The sequence below is a fragment of the Phaseolus vulgaris genome, chromosome 11, assembly GCF_000499845.2.
Source record: "Phaseolus vulgaris cultivar G19833 chromosome 11, P. vulgaris v2.0, whole genome shotgun sequence".
Lineage (NCBI taxonomy): Eukaryota > Viridiplantae > Streptophyta > Magnoliopsida > Fabales > Fabaceae > Phaseolus > Phaseolus vulgaris.
Genome location: NC_023749.2, coordinates 8,861,593 through 8,885,894, shown reverse-complemented (window position 1 = coordinate 8,885,894; position 24,302 = coordinate 8,861,593). Strand labels below are relative to the sequence as shown.

Genomic DNA, 24,302 nt, shown 5'->3' with positions numbered 1-24,302 from the left:
AGTTATTCATATACATTGTACATGATTTAGAACCAATCATTATATATATATTAACTAAAGTTTATTTTTGAATTATTTAACGTTTGATACGTACCCTCCTTTTATTATAGAATAATGTTAGAAAGTAATATGACTTTTGGTCGTAGATAAATTGAATCAAATAATTTATGTGAGTGAGCATGAAACGTTAAATTTATCATTTTACTATATAATAAGTATTTTAAAAGCATCTATGAGAGATAAAAAGTAATCTGATAAAATAATATAGTCAGAGTCTGATTGACAATGGACAAACTACCAGAAAAAAAGCTATAAAACAAGATAAAAGAAGAAGTGAAAAGAACAAAATAAAAGATGAAGCCCCTCACAAAAAGTCTTGAATGGGGGTGGGGGAAAGACCTTAATGACACTTATATTAAGTGAAGAAGATGACACATTAAATAACAACACACCACACTTCAAAAGAAATGCACTTAATGCGACACGATAAAATACGCCTTACAATAATATATAATTTTGTATATTTAATTTTGCTCATACTTTTTTATAATCATATAGTTATAATAGAGTGTGATGTTATCCCACTTAATGGGATTATTTTCTTATAAGAAATTATATGTATTCAGTTTAATATAATTTTTAAAATAATAATAATAATAATAAAAAAGGGAATAATAATACCTGACGATGCTCCGTTTAACCAGGGCATAAAATTCATCCCGTTTTGTTTGTTTCTGTCTTTTCTTCCCAACCCATGTAATAGAATTTTGAAGTCCACCGTTTGTCTTGTAAAGAAAGAACAAAATAAACAGAGTAGAAAAATAAGAGAAATAGATAGATAGATAGATAAAATATCTATTCTTAAATTCCAACGGCCTTCTACACGTTCTACTTCGCCTTCACTCCACACTCAACTCTCACACTCTTTCCTTTCTCTTCCTTTTCCGCTTCTCACACCTCACTGCGTATTTTCCATTTTCGATTTTCGATTTTCCATTTTCCATTTTCCGTTACTTCATTCGTCTCTAAAACCCTAGCACCTTCGCTTCTTCATTCTGCAACTCCACGCGCCAGATCTGCAACCATTAAGCTATGCACACCACTACGCATAGCGCATAGCTTATAGCTTATCCCAAACATGTCCAATTCCGATCCTAACAACCGTAACCGCATGGCTCCGTCCCCGCCGGAGCCCAAGCCAATGCCGCCTTCTTCCTGGGCCAAGAAAACAGGTTTCAGGCCAAAATTCTCTGGCGAGACCAATGCCACCGATTCGGGCCTGATAACCATCCCTCCGCCTAACGTTGATCTCGAGGCCGGTCGCGTTCGAACTCCGGGAACCGTTAACGGCGTCGCACAAGGCGACAAGCCTCCCGTTCCGATTCCGCCGCCGCCTGCCATCGCGAAGAAGCGGAGAGAATCTGACGGCGTGCCGAAGAATTCGGTTCCCAGCACCAACGGACAGGCGGTGCCGGCCGCGGAACAGCCGCAGCCGAGGAGAATGGCGAGGCACGAGGAAGTGGTGGACGGCTTGCCGGTGGATGACGACGAGTTCGTGTCGCGGCACGCGCATATGAAGTACGAGCTCAGAGATTCACCTGGTTTAGGTATTGAAATATTTTTTAATTTCGATTTGAATTATTGAAGGGCTCGTTGATTTGATTCGGTTATTGAAGGGAATTAAAGTATGATTTCAATTTCATATGTGTGTTACTCTGTAGTTCCTATTGGCGTGTACGGTGTTCAGCACTACGTTTCGATATTAGGTTCGTTGGTTCTTATTCCGCTTGTGCTTGTTCCTGCCATGGGAGGCACTCATGTGAGTTGTTTTCATCTGGCTTAGTTTGTGTTTTCGTGTTGTGTGGTGTTTGGTTTTGGTTTTGGTGGCGAAGTTCTTGATGTGTTAGTGAGTGTAGGAGGAAACTTCTATGGTGGTATCGACCGTGCTCTTTGTCTCGGGGGTGACTACTCTCTTGCATATTGCTTTTGGCTCCAGGTTACCCTTGATTCAGGGCCCTTCTTTTGTTTATCTGGCGCCGGCGCTCGCGATAATCAATTCCCCGGAGTTTCAAGGATTGAATGGAAATGTTTGTATCTCTTTCCTTTCCTTTATGTTTAAGAATCTTGGAATTTGATTCCCTGCAGTCATGAATTGCGACTGTTGATGCTAGATGAAGTTCGGATGATTTATATTTTTACTTTCAAGATAAAATATGAGCTGTCTGATTTTCGTTCAACAAAGGGAATCTGACTCCCAGAAGATATTGATTCTGTCTGTATATTGGTTTTGTCTATAACAAAGTTGTCGGGTGTTGCAGCAGTTTCTAATTTTGTTTAGTTACTCATTAGTTGGGAGTTTGTGAATGATTGGAAAAAATAGATGATGAAATTTATTTATCAATTTGCAGAAATTCAAGCATATAATGAAGGAGCTCCAGGGGGCTATAATTATTGGTTCAGCTTTTCAAGCTTTACTTGGATATACTGGACTTATGTCACTGTTAGTAAGGTATGGTTTTGGGATTTTCTCAATTTGATTGTTTTTATTAGTTTTTACATATACACACTTCAATTTTTCACTAAACTGAATAATTGTGCATTGATGCAAGTGGTGTGCTAAAGGCTGAGAAATTCACGTTACAGAATCGTAGACGTAGCAATGGAACCTAGACAAAAATTTTGGAGGGGCAAACATACTAACGCATAAGATTTCATTTCTTAGTTTTTTTATTATATTTAGGCGTGACAAATCGAACCATTTATCCATCCAATTCATTCACAGGTAAATTCATTCATACAGTTTACAAAATGAACATAAAAAATGGATGGGATCCAACCCATCCATTTAATTTTATGAATGACTAATGATTCATCTATTATTATTCAAAATCTAATGGATCCTTTAATAAATTCTTAATGAATCAAAATTAACTTACCTATTTTTTTTCACATTTAAATCTTTCTTAGATTTAATTTTTAAAATATTCAAAAAATATATATATTTTTTTTCAAAAAATATATTTTAAAAAACATATGACTAATTTCAATTACATTGATTGTTAACTTGTTTTTATACTCAATTTATTGTGAACTATATCAATGAGACATTCACTCATTTTTTTAATGAAAGCAAATGCATTATTGGTTATTGAATAACATAAGTAATTTTGGAAAACAATTCATTGAATTATGACTATGAGTAGTTAAATTAATCACGCCTTATAAGTTTTAATTATGTGAATATTTCTGAAATAAAACTAAAATTGTGACATTATTATTAATTTAAACTAACCAATTCAGCTACTTTTAAACTAAGTATTTGTTTTTTATATATAGAACTAAATGTAGTATTATTTTTGTGGATGAATTGGATATCCATTCATGAGAAAATTGTTAATGAATGACTTAGAAGAACAATTTTTGTCAAATAGAACATGGATGAATCGGATTTTTTTAAATAAATCAAAATAAGTTAACAAATTAATGTTATCTGATTCATCTAGTTTGTCACTCCTAATTATATTTAATGAGTTACAAACATATCGAAGGAATACCAAGATTATTGACAGTGTGGGACTTCATACATGAATATTTATGAATGTGTTAATGTTTTTAAAACTGGACCATTCATTAAATTGCTCATGACGCTAGTTCAAGGTTCAATGGTTCACTCATAATCAAAACAGTATTAACAAAGTAATATGTAAAATAGTATTAAAGAAATATGATATCAGAACTTATAACACCAAAAATACAAACAAAATATCATTCAAAAGTATAAAATCCTTAGATTTAAGTTTTAACAAACACAAGTGCACAGAATGTTCATTAACAAATAGCAGGTTTACATGTAAAATAAAAAGGCAAATACCATTTTTTTCTTTTGTTTTTTCCTCACCTTTTAATGGAACAATGAAAATGGCATCATATTAAGCATTTTTCATTAACCCACAATAAATCAATCTTTCGGTGTTTTGACCAGTTTTTCTTTTCTTTGACTGATTATTAGGTACATGATTTAATTTAGAGAATACACTAGATTGACATTCCAGTAATATATATATATATATATATGTATATGCAAAGTTTGCATTATCCTGACCCTGTTGTACCTTGTATTTTTTGAAAAAATTCTGTATCCCTGATGTAATAATGATCATACTAGTTGAGCTAACTCCTGTCAGCATTTCTTATAATAAATAATAGAAAACTCCAACACTAAATAAGGTTATATAAAATTTAAATAGATCTATAATAATATTAATATTGGCGTTCTCATGCTAACAATCACTAGATGATGATTTATGTAGATCTAAAAAAATTCTCCTCTTCTGTTAAGAATGAAAGTGTAAGTGTAAGTCTCACATTGAGTAAAATATCTTAAGGTTTTGGGTTGGATTGAAGATGGTATCAATCCCTATGTGAGTTTGACTAAGATCTTATTGTTGTTAAATCTCTTTGATGAATTTCCCCTTGAAAGACTCAACATCTTCCATAATAGAGTTGGTGAATATATTAACCAAAAATAGCTAGATAAACAATGTTCTTTTGAATAGTTTATGAGTACTTTTAAAAGTATGGAAATGATATATTTTTCTTTATTGTTAACTAAGGTTATTATCTAATTTTATAATTAGCTGTTTTATAGTATGGATACTGTCAATTCCCATAATTAAGATGCTGAGATAGTTCTTCCATGAAAAAGTGCTTTTTGTTCAAAGCTTTGGGTATACCTTGTTTGAATATGATTCCTCCAACCAATCCCAGTTATACACATCCCCCTTGATGTTTTATGCAATATGAAACTATGTCCTTTGCCTTTTGTCAGAACTTAAAATTTAAATCCTTTTGTCACAAATTAAAATTAAGTCACTTCATTACCTGAGTTGACTACAATAAAAACATCAAATTGCAGTCTTACTTTCTGTTCAGTACAGTTGACAATGAGCCTCATTTTATGTGTTTCCTTACAGGTTAATCAATCCTGTAGTTGTAGCCCCTACTATTGCTGCAGTTGGCCTTTCATTCTACAGTTATGGTTTCCCATTAGTTGGTACATGTATTGAGATTGGTGCAGTTCAAATATTAGTGGTTATTGTTTTTTCTCTTGTAAGTTTGTTTAATTGGCCTTGAGTGTTTATTTCTTTTAATATGGATTCACTTATTTATTCTTTATTAAAAAAATCCTTGAGTGTGTATAGTATTGCTTGGTGCCTGGACTAGAATTTGTAATCTGTTATTTCTTTATTTCCACAGTATCTTCGTAAGATATCTGTTCTTGGGCATCGCATATTTCTAATTTATGCAGTAAGTAATCTTACGTAACTCTTTGGTACTTGAAATTAAATTTTGTGCTGTAGCAAATGATTTCTGTTTTCTTTGCCTAATTGCCAGGTTCCTCTGGGACTGGCAATTACATGGGCATTTGCTTTCTTGCTGACTGAAGCCGGAGCTTACAGCTACAAAGGGTGTGATATAAATATACCTGCCTCAAATATGGTTTCAGAGCACTGCAGAAAGCATTTTTCAAGGATGAGGCATTGTCGGGTTGATACATCTCAAGCATTGGTATCCTCTCCATGGTTTAGGTTTCCTTATCCACTACAATGGGGTACTCCTGTCTTCCATTGGAAAATGGCTCTTGTAATGTGCGTGGTTTCCTTAATCTCATCAGTAGATTCGGTGAGTTTCTTGTCTTTCTCTGTTTTGGTTCCTAGGCTGTATTTTATCTTACTCTGAATATGTTGATCACCTGACATGTTATTTTCGAAAAAAAAAAACTAGTTATCTACAGTGCCCTTGTAGAATCTTTATAGCCATTTCTAGTAATATTGTATTTATAAGGCTGCTCTTATTCTGGGATGTGGTACAGGCTTTGATGGGAAATTGTGATTTGGATCTACCACCAACTTCATAACTATGTTCTATTATACTGTATTCACAAGACTGTTCTTTTTCTTGGATGAGATACAGGCTTGATCGGAAATTATGATTTGCACCCACTTCTATGTTATACGTTTAATAAAAATATTCCTTTGGAGGGTAAAATATGAACCTTGCATAAGCTATTGTAAGTTAATTTTTAATTGAATACTTTGTCAACGAAGGTGAAAAACTTTTGCTATTGAAATTACACATTATCGGATCCAAGCTTAAAATTCATGATTTTCATCTTGTCATTTTTTTATATGATCAACGTCTTTTCTTGTGACCGTTGTCTTTTAACATCAAGCTATTACCAAGTGTAAGGTGAGTAATGTTGTATTGGTTCTATCTCAAGACTTAGGAAATTACTAGATCAATGAGAATAACTATTTAATTGCTAAAGTCTTAAGAATTTTGATGCTGCAAGGTGGTTATCAAATAAAAATATGTCTTGATCTAGTTGAGAACAACTGTAAATGATATGTTCCTTGTATTTTTCTCTGTATGCAGGATTATAAGAAATCATTGTACTGTGTCGTTGATATTCATTTACTTTTAATCTTTGCAGGTTGGCACCTTCCATGCATCTTCGTTATTGGTAGCATCCAGACCGCCGACTACAGGAGTTCTTAGTCGAGGCATTGGTTTGGAAGGTCTTTCTAGTATCTTGGCTGGTCTCTGGGGAACTGGAACTGGATCTATAACTTTAACCGAAAATGTTCATACAATTGCTGTGACTAAAATGGGGAGTCGCCGGGCAGTTCAACTGGGTGCATGCTTTCTGATAGTGTTGTCTCTTGTGGGTAAGTTTCTGTATTTTTTCTGTGGTTGGATCTAGTCTAAATTTCTTCAGAAGTACACTTATTATGAGCATTGAGTTACTTGGTTGAAAAGCTAATTTGGGTTCTGTAGTTTGTGGTATTACTTATCATGCAATTTATTTGGTTTCCCAGTGATTCTGAAATTTCATTTTTCTGGTCTGCTGCATTTAGTACAATTATTTTGTGTGAAACATATAATGTTTGTCAAATCATTTCTGGAAATCAAGCTTCCAGTAGAATTACGGGCTGTAGAATAAAAAAATTGCATTAGTGTAGTTCATTATGATGTCCAAACTAAAGTCTAAATCTAGTCTTATGTAAGTTATTGTCCAAACAAATGGCTACGCCATTTGCACTTTGATCAATGATTTCCCAACAAGTGAATAAAGAAGTATGGCTTTTGGGGCCAAAATTGTTTAGTGCAAAATTTCCAAATATATCAATTCGAGGAATGTTAGAAAAATCGGCCAGCAGTTGGGAGGGGGGTTGAACTCAATTGGGATTTAAAAAATTTCAGAGAATTATTTCCTTTGAATCAAATGGTTTCGATGATCAACAAAGATCTTTTCTTTTCAAAGATTGTGATGTATGAGGTATTGAAATCAATGCACACTTTCAGCTATTGCAGTATCAGGTTTAAAAATCTTGTTAAAGATTTTAAAGAAAACATGCCATATGCCCCAAGCTTATGGGTTCAAGGGATAAAGAGAAAGTAATATAATAAGATTTTTAACTTGGTTCACTTGGTCTCTCAATCGATTAGGATTCCACTAAATAAGCTAGTTGCTAACTTATTGGCCTTACAAAGCACTCTCTTAAAGTTATTTTAATCCATTAAATTGCACAAATCTTTTCTTCAAAACTAGGCATTTTAACATTAAAATCTTTATAACAGATTAAAGCTGGCAGCAAATATAAAGGCTTGGAGACTATCTCCTCTCTATATGATATTATTTCGACAAAAGATCAAATAGGTTTTTCTGAGAAAAATAAAGTTCTTCTACAACGGTCTAACTTCTTTTCAAAAGATCGTCATATTTTCTGTGCATAAAGATCAAAGAAGTTCAACATCCTATGCAAGATTAGTCATTTGTTTTTTGGTAAAACGTTTACCCAAATGATGTTGTTCTGAACTTTTTCTTTTGCATTGTGGGTTTGTTAATCCTTGACACAAGGGTTGTGTTGAGGTGTATAGCTTATGGTAGAGTTTAATAAGTGGGCTTGAAAGTGTTCTTGTCCTGTTCTAGAAACTTTCTTGGTTGGCTTTTCTAAGTTTGCATGTGAGGTATGTTTGTAAAAGTTTGAAAATTTAATGGAATCATACTTAGCTGATTAGAAAATTGGATGTTCTAGAGTTAAACGAACCAGTACAAAAGTCTTTGTATATTCTTTCCTTTTATCTCTCTTGAATTCATACTTTGATGCATACGGTATGTTTTCTAAAAATTTGAATTTAGAGCTTGATACTTTAATAGCTGAAACTGTTTATTGATTTCATGATCTCATCCCTTACAATCTTTGAAAAGCTTTTACTTTTCCTGGTACAAACTGATCCCTCCCTTGTCAGATTTGATACTGATGTAAAAATTACAAGTTCTGAATAATTAGGTTATCTGTTAAGTGTGCATGGAGTAATGAGCAAGCATAGGGCTTATGAAGGCAATTGATGACATCAGAGTTGAGTGTGGAAGTAGATAAACTGTGTTAGAGAATATATTCAATGTGAAACACATTGAGACTATATATTTGTGAGTGGTTTGCGCCTGATAGCGGGTAGCATGATAGACCCAACAAAACTCATTAGAATAGATTTTAATACCATATTAGGAAGTGAATTTTAAGCCTAACTTAACCTCATAAAACTGGTTTATAAGATGAAGTTTGTACTTATTTATATACTGTGATTTGACCTTATTTCTAGTCAATGTAGAATCTCCAGCACATTGTTTAACAACTAGATTCCCTGATTTTTTACTCTCCCTCACACATAACAACCGTTACCCAGACTTGTAATATATATTTGTGTTACCATTTAAGGTATGACTAAGCAGCTTTATGTTTTTAACTGTGCTCAATAATGCACTAAGAGATGCTGGTTTTTAAGTTAAGGCGAACTATACAGAATGTTAATAGTGAAAGAAGCGGTTGTGATGCTAGAGAATCTCAACATTGCTTAGGTTGTACGCATTAATATGGTTAGATGATTTTGCAACCTTTAATATTCAGTTTACCCTGCATTTAGAAATGATTTTCCTAAGTTGCATAGTTCCAAATTACTAACTACTATAATAATTTATTATGATTGCAATGTTATTTTAGCATCATCATGAGACATGCAAATAACTCTAAAGACTCAATTATATTTGAAATTGTGTTGGGTTTGATACATGTTTGACTGACCCAGCTGCTTTTGAGGTATCTGTACTTCATATTTCGTTGCAGCCAAATGCTTCAATGGGGCTTTATCTAACTGGTGGCTAGTTAGCCCTTTTGAACTGATGATCTAGAGCGATTTCTATCTTTCTTCCGAGAGATAGAACCTTTCTTGCTTTCAAGTGATAGCTATTGACATTGCATAAAATCTCAATTCTAAGGGAAAAAGTGGTTTGAAGCTTCCCTGAGATACTTTCTCAGTTCTCCTATCCATATTTTTGGCATATGAGTGGTTATTCATAACCGGTGTTATCAATGGCAGATGGTTGAATATGGTGAAAGGCCAAAGTTCCGCCATATAAACATGCCACATTGTGTTCTATTATGCCACCATAGTAGGCTTGACTTCACGAGTTGTCTGTGGCAGTTGGCAAAAAATCTGGCATGTCTCTGCCATTTAACCACAGTGTTGCTCACTAAGTGCATCAATCTTCATAGAAACATTAAATAAGCTTTGATTTCTTGGATGTCTGCATTCATTTTTGTGACCAAATAAGTCTTAATACAGTTAGGCGTGTGATTTATTCAGTCTGCTTTTGCTGTCTTTTCTTGTGCCCACTTAATATAGTTTTGTAGTTTTATGCTCTCATCATCTGTAAAACAACTCTTACAAGTTATCCGTGTTTAATTTTGCTTATGCCGCACAACAGGTAAGGTTGGAGGATTCATTGCTTCAATACCTGAAGTTATGGTTGCTGGTCTCCTCTGCTTTATGTGGGCAATGCTCAGTGCATTGGGCTTGTCAAATCTACGCTATAGTGAGGCTGGAAGCTCACGCAATATCATCATAGTCGGGTTATCACTGTTTTTCTCTCTTTCCATACCTGCTTACTTTCAACAATATGGCATCTCCCCGAATTCCAACCTGTCTGTGCCAAATTACTTCCAGCCCTACATTGTGGCTTCTCATGGGCCTTTCCACAGCAAATATGGAGGGGTATGCCTGTGTCTTTATGTTTTACTATATGGTGCTTGAATTTGTGTCAAATTTTCAGAAAAGATAGAGTAATCCAAAGGCCACTTTCATTTCTTTAGATGGGTGTGGCTCCTCATGAAACTGTCATTACATATTTATCTCCATGATACTGTGAATGGACGTTGAAACTACCAATTTCTTAATAGGGAGTAGGTATTTGGTTTCTTATTGTAAGGCCAAAAATGCCTATTACTCCATAGTTTTGACTAAATATTCATGATGTGGTGAAATTGTTAAGCTAAAAAGTAATTATGTCTCTGGAATTAGTATTGATTATTTTTGTTATTTTAACACTTGAATGCTGGTTAAAAATCACTGTTACTCCTTTGTAGAAACTTTACTTGTGTTGCAATGTAGGTTTGTCTAAAAGAGCACTTGTTAATCCTTTTGCAGTTGAACTATGTCTTGAACACGCTTTTGTCGCTCCACATGGTGATAGCATTTCTTGTGGCTGTTATTCTGGATAATACCGTACCTGGCAGTAAGCTGGAACGTGGGGTATATGTTTGGTCCGAAGCCGAGGTTGCTAGAAGAGAGCCTGCTGTCGCTAATGACTATGAGTTGCCCTTGAGAATTGGTCGGATTTTCAGATGGGTGAAGTGGGTTGGCCTGTAATGTAGAAGAACACTTGTTTTTCTTTGGTTGACATATTCACTTTATTAAATACTCTCTCAACTGCTTAAGGAACCTTAGCAGTGATGGAGAGTAATAGGTGATGCATTTTACAGTGCTAGTTTGTACACATTGGGATTTGTTGGGGCCTATTTGTGTTGTAATTTATTAGATTAACCTTATAGCTAGTTTCTTTATTCATTCGACATCTCCAGGTGTAGTTTTTTTCCTTGCATAAAGCCATTTTGAATGTATATATAATTTCCTTTTTGTAGTTTTATCAAGCTTCATTTGCAATTCCTAGTTGAGACTAGCTATATATAATTATAATTAGAATGTAAGCATAGTTAGTAAGTAATCACGAAAAATAATGCATCTTCAGGACAACGGAAGGTTTGTGCTGTTCTCGTCAATATCTCTCTAGTTTAATGTTTTCATTGCGTGAACAATCTGTAAGAATATAAACGCATCTCATTTTACACTGTTATTCAAATCAATTGCCAAAAAGTTGTAAAGTGATGCAAGCCTATGTATTTATTTGCTAAAAATACGGCTCCAAATAATTAAAACTAATTCATAACCAAATCAATTTGAATAATTTTAATCCCATCTTAGTAGTTTGATTTCATATTTAAATCCATTTTTTATATTTTAAATTCAATCCCATTAATTGGATATTGATTGAAACATTGTTTGGACTTACAAAATCCAAATTGACTGTCCATTCCAAGACATATAGTTTGGTTAAGATATATTTTGGTTGGTCTTGTTGAGAAACATCTTTAGTTTTTGTATATGGTTCTGTTTAGTTTGAGCTTTGTTGAGGAATCATTGTTTAATCCTCTCGTATACAAAATATTTATGTAGGTCATGAATGAGACTCTTCCGCCCATTTATGTAGGTCATGAATGGGACTCTTCCACCCATTTATTATTCTTTTGTTGTTTGTTTTTTGATCTTTGGCTAACATTAGAATTTTTAGGTTAATTTTGGTCGGGATATCTTTTCGTTGGCCTCAATTAAAGCATCACCAACTCATCTTTCGTTGGGTTGTTAATGAAAATGACTTAATATTTAATGTACGTTATTATTTGTTCTATAAATAATAATGAGTCTTTACATATCATTACTATTACTAAATACATATATTTTATTATTATATTTGTTTAACCTATTTCTTATGAAGATTATTATATACAATTAAGAGAGAAAAATAATTTATTAATTGTCTATCTTTTTAGGAAAATATATTAATATAGAAAAGAAATAATTCTTGATTCACATTACCTTTTAAATTAATGCTATTCTCAAATAACAAAAATTTGCTAACAAGAAACTGATGATCGATACAAGAAATAACTTTGGTGAGAATATTCATAACTTAAAACTAAGTATTGATATGAGTGATTGATGTGATATGGTCATCTTAAGTCTCACGAACAAATGTTTGGATCGTTTTTACAACACCAAAATTACAACAACATGAATAACACTTGTATTGGAGCATAAAGAGGCATTGGATCTACTTGAGAAAATCCAAGTTCATCCAAAAGACCACAAAGTCAAATTATTTCAAAATAAATAGTAGACATGGTGCAATACTTTGATTTAGTAAATAATATAGAGATTTGTGTTTACTTCTCACTTTTCCATGAGATCAACGAGAGCCAAGAACTATGTACCTACTATTGATCGATTATTGAGGTTTTTTTAACTATAATTTTTTTTTTTACCAAGGTGAGATTGCTTTTAAAAAAATTATAAATTTAGGTAAGTTGTGTCAACTTGGCACGACTTAATATGAAGAAATCGTGCTAAGTTGGCACGATTCTTATCACGTCAACTTGGCACGACTTTGTCCACGTCATAATTTTTTTTTCTTTTTTTGACTTAAGTTTTATTTTTTAAATAAATACATATTATTAATTATTTAATTATAATTAAAATTGAGTGGTGAGTTATGTAATATTTGAAATTAATGCTATTCTCAAATAACAAAAATTTGCTAACAAGAAACTGATGATCGATACAAGAAATAACTTTGGTGAGAATATTCATAACTTAAAACTAAGTATTGATATGAGTGATTGATGTGATATGGTCATCTTAAGTCTCACGAACAAATGTTTGGATCGTTTTTACAACACCAAAATTACAACAATATGAATAACACTTGTATTGGAGCATAAAGAGGCATTGGATCTACTTGAGAAAATCCAAGTTCATCCAAAAGACCACAAAGTCAAATTATTTCAAAATAAATAGTAGACATGGTGCAATACTTTGATTTAGTAAATAATATAGAGATTTGTGTTTACTTCTCACTTTTCCATGAGATCAACGAGAGCCAAGAACTATGTACCTACTATTGATCGATTATTGAGGTTTTTTTAACTATAATTTTTTTTTTTACCAAGGTGAGATTGCTTTTAAAAAAATTATAAATTTAGGTAAGTTGTGTCAACTTGGCACGACTTAATATGAAGAAATCGTGCTAAGTTGGCACGATTCTTATCACGTCAACCTGAAGTCATGTCAACTTGGCACGACTTTGTCCACGTCATAATTTTTTTTTCTTTTTTTGACTTAAGTTTTATTTTTTAAATAAATACATATTATTAATTATTTAATTATAATTAAAATTGAGTGGTGAGTTATGTAATATTTGAAATTAATTTGATAAATAATTTTTTTTATGGAGGAATATTTGTTGTTGGTTAATTTAGGTTGTTAGTTGAATAAAATAAATGAAGGCATAAATACATAGGTAAAGAAAATGAGGGAATTAATGATCAAAGTTGAGATTAAATTTTATTATCAAACTTGTCTGTGCGGACAATTGCTTCTATTGAGACATTCAATTCTACAATATGACATTTTTTTGGCTTATTTGGAATTGAATCATCCATTTCGTTACAGATACGTTGAGTGATAGGTCTTCCTGATTGATGTCGATGCATCATGGGGTCAGGTAACAAATTCGATCCCATGTAAGTATACCAATAATCCTTATTTCAAAATGGATTAAATTGGACCTCATAAGCCTTGAAAATATTGTGGAGACTGTACACTAGGATCTCATAATGAAGCCAATATCGATGATGACGAACATATCACTGATGATCCTCTTCCACCTCCACTTTCGTATGATCATCACCCTCCACGAAGACCTCAACGACAAATATGAAGATCACATTGTGACACGTCTTCCCATAAATAACTTACTTCCAATAGTTCAACTTTTTATTTTTATTTTATATATTGTAATGAATCTTACTAATTTGTCTAGTTATAATTAATCTCTTCTCATCATTACATGTTCTATAAAATCATTACTTCCCAAGGTATTTATTTTCCAAATCCACAACAATAATTCTCTATTTATTTTCCAAATACAATAAATATTCTCATTTCTCTATTTATTTCCAAATGCAATAACAACTTTCTTCATATTTTTTATTAATCACATAACCAAATTAATATATTACATTACCGTCAAACATGATCCATGCACGATAACCCAACTTTTTGTCACTTAAAACTAACACCCTTAAAAAATTATTTATCAAATTAATTTTAAATATTACATAACTTACTACTCAATTTTAATTAATTTCAAATGTAATTAAATAGTTATTAATATATATATATATATATATATTTAAAAACAAGAAAGTTTTATAAAAAAAAGAAAATTTTTATGACGTGGACAAAGTCATGCCAAGTTGGCAATGCCTTGAGCTTGACGTGGCGGAAATCGTGCCAACTTGACACGAGTTCAAGTGAGTTCAGGTTGATATGGCCAAAATAGTGCCAAGTTGGCACGACTTCTTTATATGAAGTTGTGTCAGATTGACATGATTTACCCAAATTTGTAATTTTTTTAAAAGTAGCCCCATTTTGGTAAAAAGCAAAAAAAGAACCCCATGGTGGTCAAAAACCCGATTGTTGAATACTAAGACACTTAACCCAATCAACATCACTATAAGCAATTACTTTAAGAGTTATCCCTATGGGAAAGAATAGACGTTGTTGGGAGGTTCTTTTCAAGTAGTGAATTATACAATGGACCATTGTCAAGTGTATATGATGACCACAATGCATAAATTGACTCACTTGTTGCATGATAAATGATATGTGAGATCCTGTGATGGTCAAATAATTAAGACTACACACAATATATTGGTAAAATAAAAGATCTAGAAAAAGATCACCCTCATCATGGTGATATTTAACATTAACTTCAAAAGGAGTATCCACCAAATTAGCTTATTGGATGTCAACCATAAAAATCAAGTTTAAGGTATATTTATCTTGATGTAGAAATGTACCTTTGTTGGGAGAATGAAACTCAAGACCAAGAAAATAATGCAAGTAATACCTTTATATGAAATGTGATTTGTACTTTTTGTTTAAGTTCTTTGACGAATGTCTAATCAAAGTCAATAATAACCATATTGTTAATATAAGGAAGTAAAGAATAGTCATATTTACTCTGAGTAGAGGAGAACATGGATAATGTAACAAAAGTTATTTATACTTTGGGAGCTTGGTTAAGATCATATAAGGAGTGTTTGAGCTTGCACATACCAACGAATCAAGCGAAGAGACCCTGAAGAGGATCCATGTAAATAACTTTAGTGAACTCAATATGAAGAAAAAAATTCTTCACATCCATTTCATGAAGAAACCATCCATTTGAGGTAGTTATAAAAAGGAAGTTCTGATAGTTTTCATTTGGGAAACAAGTCTAGATGTCTCATCATGATCAATCCTATATTTCTACTTGTTACCTAAGACAATTGATCTAGATTTGTAATGGTTAAGAGAACCATTCAAATTTAGTTTCACATGATACACCCATTTGCAACCTATGGGTTTGATATTAGGAGGAAAAAGGACAATATCTCATGTCAAATTCTCCTGAAAGGTCTGAAGTTCATCATTCATAGTTTTTAGCCAACATACATATTTATGTAATTAACAAGTAGGAATACATGTGATAGAGAAAGAAATAATCAAAGAAGTATAGAGGAATCAAACATGTATGATAATCAATGAATTCTTAAGGCATTCTACTATATCGTTGAGGTACAACTTGTACAAGAACAAAGACGAATTAGCTTCAGAAGGAGGATGTGATCATGCAAACTTTTTTTTTTTAACATATGGATGCCTAGTTTGAAAGATTTAATAGATGGAGACAAGGTGGAAAACTTAGGAAGAATAACAACATGGTTCAAAGTAGGAGAAAAACAAGGAAAGAAGAACTAATTATCAAAGAATTCAAATTTTTGAAGATGCAGAAAGGATGGTTAGAAGTATCATAACACATGAGATTCTTATGAAAGTGATTATACCTAAAAAATGCACATTGAACATATTGTGCCCCCAAGCTTATGTTGTTTAAGCAGAGTAAATGGACAAAAACATACACAATTAAAAGTATGTAAAGTACTTAAGGAAGACAATTGATCAAGAGAACAATGGTGGAAAGAGAGGCTTGGACAAACAATGCATGTGTTACATCAAGTAAGTGACAATTCTTATGTTTTGCAATGCCATTTTGTTGAGGAAAATTGGGGTAAGAGCATTGAAACACAATGCCTTTTTACTAAAGGTACTCCTGAAACATGTATTTACTACCAAAGTCAGAGCAAAATATTTTAGTACTAGTTTAGCATTGAGTTTCAACATATGCCATATATTGTTTTAAATATGGAAAACTTGGCATATTTATATCAAAGAAAATATACCCAAATAAAATTATTATAATCATCAATAAATATAACAAAATATTTGACCTTTGAATTGAATAAAAATTGAACTTGCAAAAATGATATTATTCTAGTAAAGAATCTTCTCTGAGGAATCTTCCTTGGAAGAGGAACCCTAGTTCAAATTTCTTAAAGAAACTTGGAAAATGTTGAATTTTCTAAGTCTTTTGCTACATCAGAGGGCGCTCCCATCAGAATTGAATGCTCAAATGTAACAAAAATACTTATATTGAGCATGTAAAGTCACAAGAGACTTATCCCAAACATCATTATGAATAATTTCAAAACAAGAGGAACCATAATGAGAATTAGATGGAAAAATAAGAGTTTTCTTTTAGCAACAAATTTGCAATATATAATTAAAAAAAACACAAAACATATACAAATTTTTTTTATCAACAATAAAAAATAAATAAATGGGAACCACTTCAGGAGTGGTTCAACCCTTATACAGAAAAGACACCTTACTAATCGCCTAGCTAAGACCCAAATACAACCAAGAAAAACACCTCAAGGCATTAGGGAACTAACCTCATACAGGCCAGAGGGTTCAATACCCATCGGAATAAGAAAAGGACATATACCGTGATTTTGCATGGAGCCAAGACCAAACCTTCACCTGCACCAAAGCGAACACTTCAAACGCATCTACCACTCCCCTATTAAAAATGACACAATTCCTGTGTTTCCAGATTTCGCTCACAACACCAACCCAAATTGCACCCCAAACATCATTAACTGAAACTGAAGCCTGACTCAACCTAAATTGTAAGAAATTTGACATAGGGTCCTTGTGGATTACGTGCGACACTTCAAGCCACCCAAAGCAAAGACTCCAAACACGCCATGTAAAACTGCAAACAAAAAACAGATGACTGGAAGACTTTTCCTCCTTCCCACACAAACTACACAAGGAATTTTCAACCACCACCCCACGCCTTTCCAAGTTAACCCTAGTAGCAATCTTATTTTCCAACACCCTCCAAGCAGTGAGCAGAGCAAAAGGCAAGACTTTACACCTCCACAACAAACTGAAAACTGGAGAGAACTCCCCATCACAAACCCCCCTTACCTAATCATAGGCAGAGTTAACTGTAAAAGTCTGAGGCCCCCCAGCCTTCCAAATCCAACTATCCACCTCCCTCAAAACAAATTTCACCCCATGCAACAGCTGAAACAGCTGATCTGCCATAGACTTCTCCTAGTCGAAGAAGGGTCTACGCCAGACAAGATGCCAAGCCCAGACACCATTAGCCCATAACCCAAGCTCATCCACCTTTGCATCTTTGGTCGAGCTAGGAGAGAACAATCTCGGGAATACTCCCTTCAACGCCCCGCAACTCAACAGCTATCCTTCCCAAAAGAAATAACCTTTCCATCCCCAATTTTCCACTTAAAACCGTCTTCAAAACTTCTTCCCCATCCTTCCGAAGCCCACACCTCCTTCAGATCTTTCCACCAAAGGGAGCCCCTACTGATATTTCCATCCTCTCTCAAGCTTCTCCAACCACCATATTTAGAAACAAGAATCTCTTTCCGCAATCCTCCCTTATCCGCACCCAACCTCCAAATCCACTTTCCCAACAGGGCCAAGTTAAACGTCCTAAGGTCAATGATTCCGAGAACCCCCACATCACGAGGCTCGCACTCCTTTTTCCAAGAGACCCAAGCTATCTTCCTTATATTTCACAGCAAACTATATTTAAATAAGACACAAGAACCAAATAAGAACTAAAACAATTTCTTAGACTAGGTGAGGAAAAATGGAGATGACGAGGTGGTTATAGTTAAGAGGATTAGAGCACTGTTGATATTTCTCGGCAAGTGTACCGAATCAACTATAATATAGTACTCTTTAAAGTACGAATGTCGAACCCAGAGGGAACAATTCTAATTAAGATGTTCTGTTTTAAAACTCATTAAGTATAGAAAATAATTTTGAGACTTTGTTCATAACCAAATTAAAGATTTCACAAGAACTCAAAGATTTAGGGTTTGATTCTGGATGTAACAAAACCAACTTATCAAATATAGAGAAAGATACTTGGGATAGAATTGCGTTTGTCTCAATCATCTGTATTTTGAATAATACAATATATAATACTCAAAACTACTTATTCTTGATGCTTAATTTAAAGTCATTCATCTTGATTCTTCACAAATGAAATTCATAAGATAATTTCTCAAACACTGATTCCTCAGATATTTAACAAATCATCCAGCTTTAGGAACAAAATTATAATGCAATCAATAACCTGTAATCTATTCCTAGCATTACAAGTTATCAAGTATTTTCGTTTATTTCATATCCTTAAAGTTACTTTCCAGTTAAATTTAAGGATCAAAATCAAGACTCTATTGATCAGACAGAATCAAGCAATAAGCATAAAACGAAAATACCAAGAACAAGTAGAAAAGAGAATTTTTTATATATATATATATCACCAAAAATACATTTGATCAAGATAAATTACATTCAATCCCAAGTTAGAAAGAACTTAGCCACTCATGATAGCTCCTTCAATCTTCATTCTTGATCTGGATTGCATAAGAAGGGCTTATCTGAGCAAGTTCTTCTCCTAAGAACAGAGGTTTCTTCCCTTTCTCTCACTAGTCTCTCTCTATAAAAACCCAATCTTTTTCCACCGCTGGTTTTGAGTTATGTTTCAGAATTTATATAATCAATTTTAGCTCAAGCTAGCCCGTTTTAGCTTGAGCTAGATCTTTCAGTGCATTTTTAGCTTGAGCTAGCGATTCTAGCCTGAGCTAGATCAGTACTGCACCTTTAATCAACTCTGGACAGTTTTAGCTTGAGCTAAATCTTCTTGTGATCCAATTCAGTTTTTACTTTTTTTTTTCTTTCAATGCCAGCTTGAATACATTCTTTCAATGCTTCATATTCATCTGCAATTTACACAAAAATTGAGATTAAATTTCTTCATTTGTTTCTTGGTTCAAAATATATATAATCAGATTCAATAATTCTCAGATTAGGGTAATTTTCTTACATTAAGCAACAATTAAGTTCCAAAGTGTTCAATTTTTTCAATCATAAAAATTACACATTGGTACTTATCAAGCACATAACTACGAACTACATTATTAGGAATAATCTTTCCACGCCTCAATCGACCAAATATGAAAAGATTTTTGTCCTTTTGAGTAGGAAATCATGATTAGACTAATGAACCCAAAATTATGATATTATCATTTTTATTGTCAACAACACTATTATCACTCTCATCAATATTATTATTGTTATCACTAGTCTCATCATCATTATTATTGTCATCATCTTCATATAAATTGTGACTTTTTGTTACTTTCATCAAAAGAACCAAATTGTTATTACCATGATTAATGTCACCACCACCATCAGTGCGGTTGTTATAACAGTTAATGTTATTTTTACTATTATTGTGAAGAAACTATTGTAGTGACTTTCACTTTAATCATTATTATTTATATTTTTTATTGTTATCATTATATTATTTTTATTATCATTATTAGTAACACTACTTCATTATTATCATTGTTATTATAAAATTATAATCATTTTGTATTATTGTTACCATTTGGTTATTATCAATGTTATCAATATTACCATTTTTTTACAAATATTTTTAACATCACAATCGCAATTCATTGTTATTAGGTATTCATTACCATGCATATTGGATTTCATGAATTCAATAAGAAAAATATAGAGGAACAGAGTATAGGCAAAGAAGAAGAAGGACTCTTCTAGAAGAAAAGCAAATATGTTTTTAGTTATCTATTTTTTTTATCCTTTGTTTTTTACATAGATAATGTTTTATACAAAAGAAAAGGAAAGAAAAGACTTGAACTTCGTAGTAAGGTCCATAAGAAACTATAAACTCAATAACATAAAACTTAAAACCCTCCCTCAAGCTAGATCATGTATGTTAATAAGTATCTGGAAACTGTTTCGCTTGAGGGCCTTTGTTAGAACATCTGCAGGTTGTTCTGCAGATCGAATGGGCAGGAGATGAAATAATTTTTGTTGAAGCCTTTCACGAACAACATGACAATCACTGTTTATGTGTTTTGTACGTTCGTGAAAGCTACTATTAAAAGTCATGTGTCTGGCAGCTTGTGAATCACAGTAAAGACATGTAGTGTTGGAGATGGTGACATGGAGATCTCTTAAAAGAAAGGTCAACCATTGTAGCTCACATGATGTTGAATCCAAGGCACGATATTCTACTTTTGAGGATGATCTAGAAACCAGGCTTTGCTTCTTGGTTTTCCATGAAATCAATGATTCTCCTAGGAAAATGCAGAAATTGGTTGTCGAGCGTCGAGTCATAGAACATGATGCCCAGTCAGAGTCACTAAAAGCTTTCAAATGCAAAACCAAACTTTTTGAATAAAACAAACCTTGTGCAGGTGGAGCTTTCACGTAACGTAGCACATGTTGAACAACACAATGATGGTGGATTGTAGGTTTCTGAAAAAATTGGCTTAGATGCTGAACAACAAAACATATATTTGGTCTAGTGTTTACAATATACAAAAGACGTCCAATGAATCTTTTATAACTTGAAGACTCATGAATGTCAGCATCTTCAAACATGTTCTCTGCCTTTTCTGCATGGGTGTGGTTGCTGGTTTGGCACCTAGCATCCCTACATCATCAAGAATTTCTAGAGCATATTTCTTTTGATAAAGATGAATGCCTTCATGTATATGTGCTATCTCTAGGCCAAGAAAATATTTCAATTTACCTAGGTCTTTGATTTTAAAAGCAACATTTAGCAAGTTCTTGACAGTATTTATCTCATGCATATCATCATCACCAGTTAAAATAATGTCATTTACATAGACTAATAAAGGAACAAAAGAATTTTCTAATTTTTTTGATAAAGAGAGAATTATCAGCTTGATATTGGATGAAACCTATGGTTAAAAGATACGAGGAAAGTTTTTCATACCACTGTCTACTAGCTTGTTTCAAGCCATATAAAGATTTGGTCAGATGACAAACTTGATTTGGTTTTGCTTTGATGATTCCAGGAGGAACTTCCATATATACTTCTTCAGTGAGATCACCGTGTAGGAATGTGTTATCCACATCTAGTTGTTCAAGATGTCAATCTTTGATGGCAACAATAGCAAGAATCATGTGAATAGTTGTCAATTTTGCTACTGGAGAATATGTTTCGATGAAGTCAATCCCTTCTCGCTGGGTGTAGCCCTTTGCTAATAATCGAGCTTTGTACCTCTCAATATTTCCATATGCTCTTTCTTTAATTTTGTAAACCCACTTAAATCCTATGAGGGTCTTACCTTCTGGAAGATCCACTAATTTCCAAGTGTTGTTGATCTCAAGAGCTTTAATCTCATTGTGCATGGTTGCTTTCCATTTATCGGAGTGAATGGCTTCCTCATAGGTGTGTGGTTCAGTTTATAAAATAAGAGAAACAAAGTAGTTAAAATGTTCATCAGATAATTTTTTATATGATAATACTGAATTGAGTGAATACCTTGTTGTGCTAGTATTTATTACCTTCTGTGAAGAGGTTAGCAATTGATGATAATAATCCTTGAGGTATGCAGAGCTTCTTTAAATTCTTGTTAATCTTTTGAGATCTTTAGTATCCCTTGTCTCATCAGTGTGTTTCCTACTCTATTCATGCTGCCTCTGTGATAGCTGTCACGCGAACTGTCATATATATGCTCCACAAAATTTTGGTCATAACTTAACTTGTTTTGTTCACTTTTATCAATAACTTGATAAAAGCTTTGTTCATAGAAGAGAACATTTTTGGAGACGAATATTTCTCTTGTTTGGACATCAATGACTATATAGCCTCTTGTTCCTGCCTTAAAACCCAAAAAAAATACACCTTTTGGCTCTAGGATCAAGTTTATTCTTGTTGTTTTCAGGAGTAGAGGCAAAACACAAACATCCAAATATATGAAGATTACTTATATCAGGAGCAGTAGAGCATAGTTTTTCATATGGACATTTATTTGAAATAATAGCTGAAGACACTATATTTATGAGATGAACAACATGCATTATGGCGTAAGACCAAAAAACCTTAGGAAGCTTAGATTGAAACATGAGACACCGGGTTACATTTAAGATGTGTTGATGCTTACGTTCCACCACAAAATTTTGTTGTGGTGTCTCAACACAAGTGGCTTGGTGAATGATACTGTGCTTATCATAGAAATCTTTCCAACAAAATTCTTGACCATTGTCAGCAAAATTCTTTCCAGCAAGTGGTTCTAACAACTAGTAGGCCTAACATTATGTTTGTTGTTTGCATGTATGCAAGGTTTCAATCTGCACCTAAGGAGTCACTACAATGCTGCCAAGAGGATTTTGAAGTACTTACAAGGGACTAAGGAAGTTGGTTTGTGGTATTATTGTAATGTCTCTTTGAATTTAATTGGTTATTTTGAACCAAAATTTGCATGGTGTAAAATTGATAGGAAGAGTACTAGTGAAACATGTCACATGCTAGGATCAAGCTTGATTTCTTGACATTACAAAAATAAGCATGTGTGGCACTATCCACAGTCGAGGCTGAGTACATAGCTACAGAAAGTTGTTGTGCCCAAATTCTTTGGTTAAAACAACAACTAAATGATTTTGGAATTATTTTGAATAATATTATACAACTAGCCGATCTTTTCACTAAGCCACTTGCTAAAGATAGATTTAATTTTCTAACAAATGAGTTAGGCATAATCTGTCTAAATAGTTATCTACGGTAAATTTTAATTGGTTGAAAAGCATATCAGTTGATTATTTCTTCTCTGTATTATTTTAATTGATTGTTTAATGGTATAACAAGTTATTTTTCTGTTTCTGTATTGCATATGTGATTAGGAAAGAGAAACTGAAAATTCCTTGACTGCTTGGACTATGCATTCATGTGACTGTATTTGGAATTGATTATTGACCAACAAATTCTTCACAACTTTTTCTAGTCAAACTAAAACTGAAAAAGCATTGATTGTTTTCACTCCTATGTTCAAATTTAATTGGTTAAACGCACCACTACACATGTTGCCTACACTACTGTGGAACTCTACATAAACATAGCTTTGCACTGCATCTCTGCACTGCACCTTATACCTTCTTTGTTATACATTGCTTTTCACAATTTTTTCTCTAAACATTGCACTATTTTTCTAGTCTTTCTCTGTTATGCATATTTCTCTCTTGCAGTTTCTTTCAATGGCTTCATTCTCACAAGAGAAGAGAAGGTCCTGAGAGCCATTTGCCACAGAGACCGAAGTGTTGGAGAGGAAGAAGCAATGATCACCTTTATGCACGAGATAAGTAGAAAACAAATCAACATTCCATAAGTGTTGGAGTTCTCATGGATGAAGGAGCAAAATCTTGAAGAACCGAGAGCCTTGCTGAAATTCCAGAGGCTAAAACTCTTTCTAGAAATGAAGGGAAATGTGTATCTTGATTTGATAAAGGTATTTTGGTATTTTACATCAGTTTTTATAACCGATGTAATATATGATTGACACTTTACATCGTTGAAATCTACATCAGTGATAGACTCAGTGTAATATATCTCCTAAAATCGATGTGATATGCGTCATTTACACTAATAATTTTTTTCTTTTTAGATTCTCATATTTATATCAACAATAGTTTTTCTCTTAAATGGAAGAGTAAAAAAAAAGTAAAGCATATCTAGGATACGAGGTATATGTCCAACATAAACAACATTTTAATAAAGCCTATTTAAGACCTATTCTAAC

General features: G+C 33.1%; 1 protein-coding gene across 2 annotated transcripts; it reads left to right on the top strand.

Moving 5' to 3' along the window:
- The first annotated feature begins 703 nt into the window (after window positions 1-703).
- LOC137820413 (nucleobase-ascorbate transporter 12-like) lies at window positions 704-11,045 on the top strand. Of its 2 annotated transcripts, XM_068624498.1 has the most exons (10): window positions 704-1,607; window positions 1,722-1,819; window positions 1,917-2,087; window positions 2,409-2,509; window positions 4,974-5,109; window positions 5,257-5,307; window positions 5,395-5,682; window positions 6,494-6,728; window positions 9,830-10,116; window positions 10,549-11,045. In XM_068624498.1, exons 1-10 carry the CDS (start codon window positions 1,139-1,141, stop codon window positions 10,768-10,770), a joined length of 2,058 nt encoding a protein of 685 aa, XP_068480599.1. In that variant the 5' UTR covers window positions 704-1,138; the 3' UTR covers window positions 10,771-11,045. The 2 variants fall into 2 exon arrangements, with proteins under 2 accessions (XP_068480599.1, XP_068480607.1); XM_068624506.1 differs by lacking the exon at window positions 9,830-10,116 and having other exon boundaries at window positions 824-1,607.
- The last annotated feature ends 13,257 nt before the right edge of the window (window positions 11,046-24,302 follow it).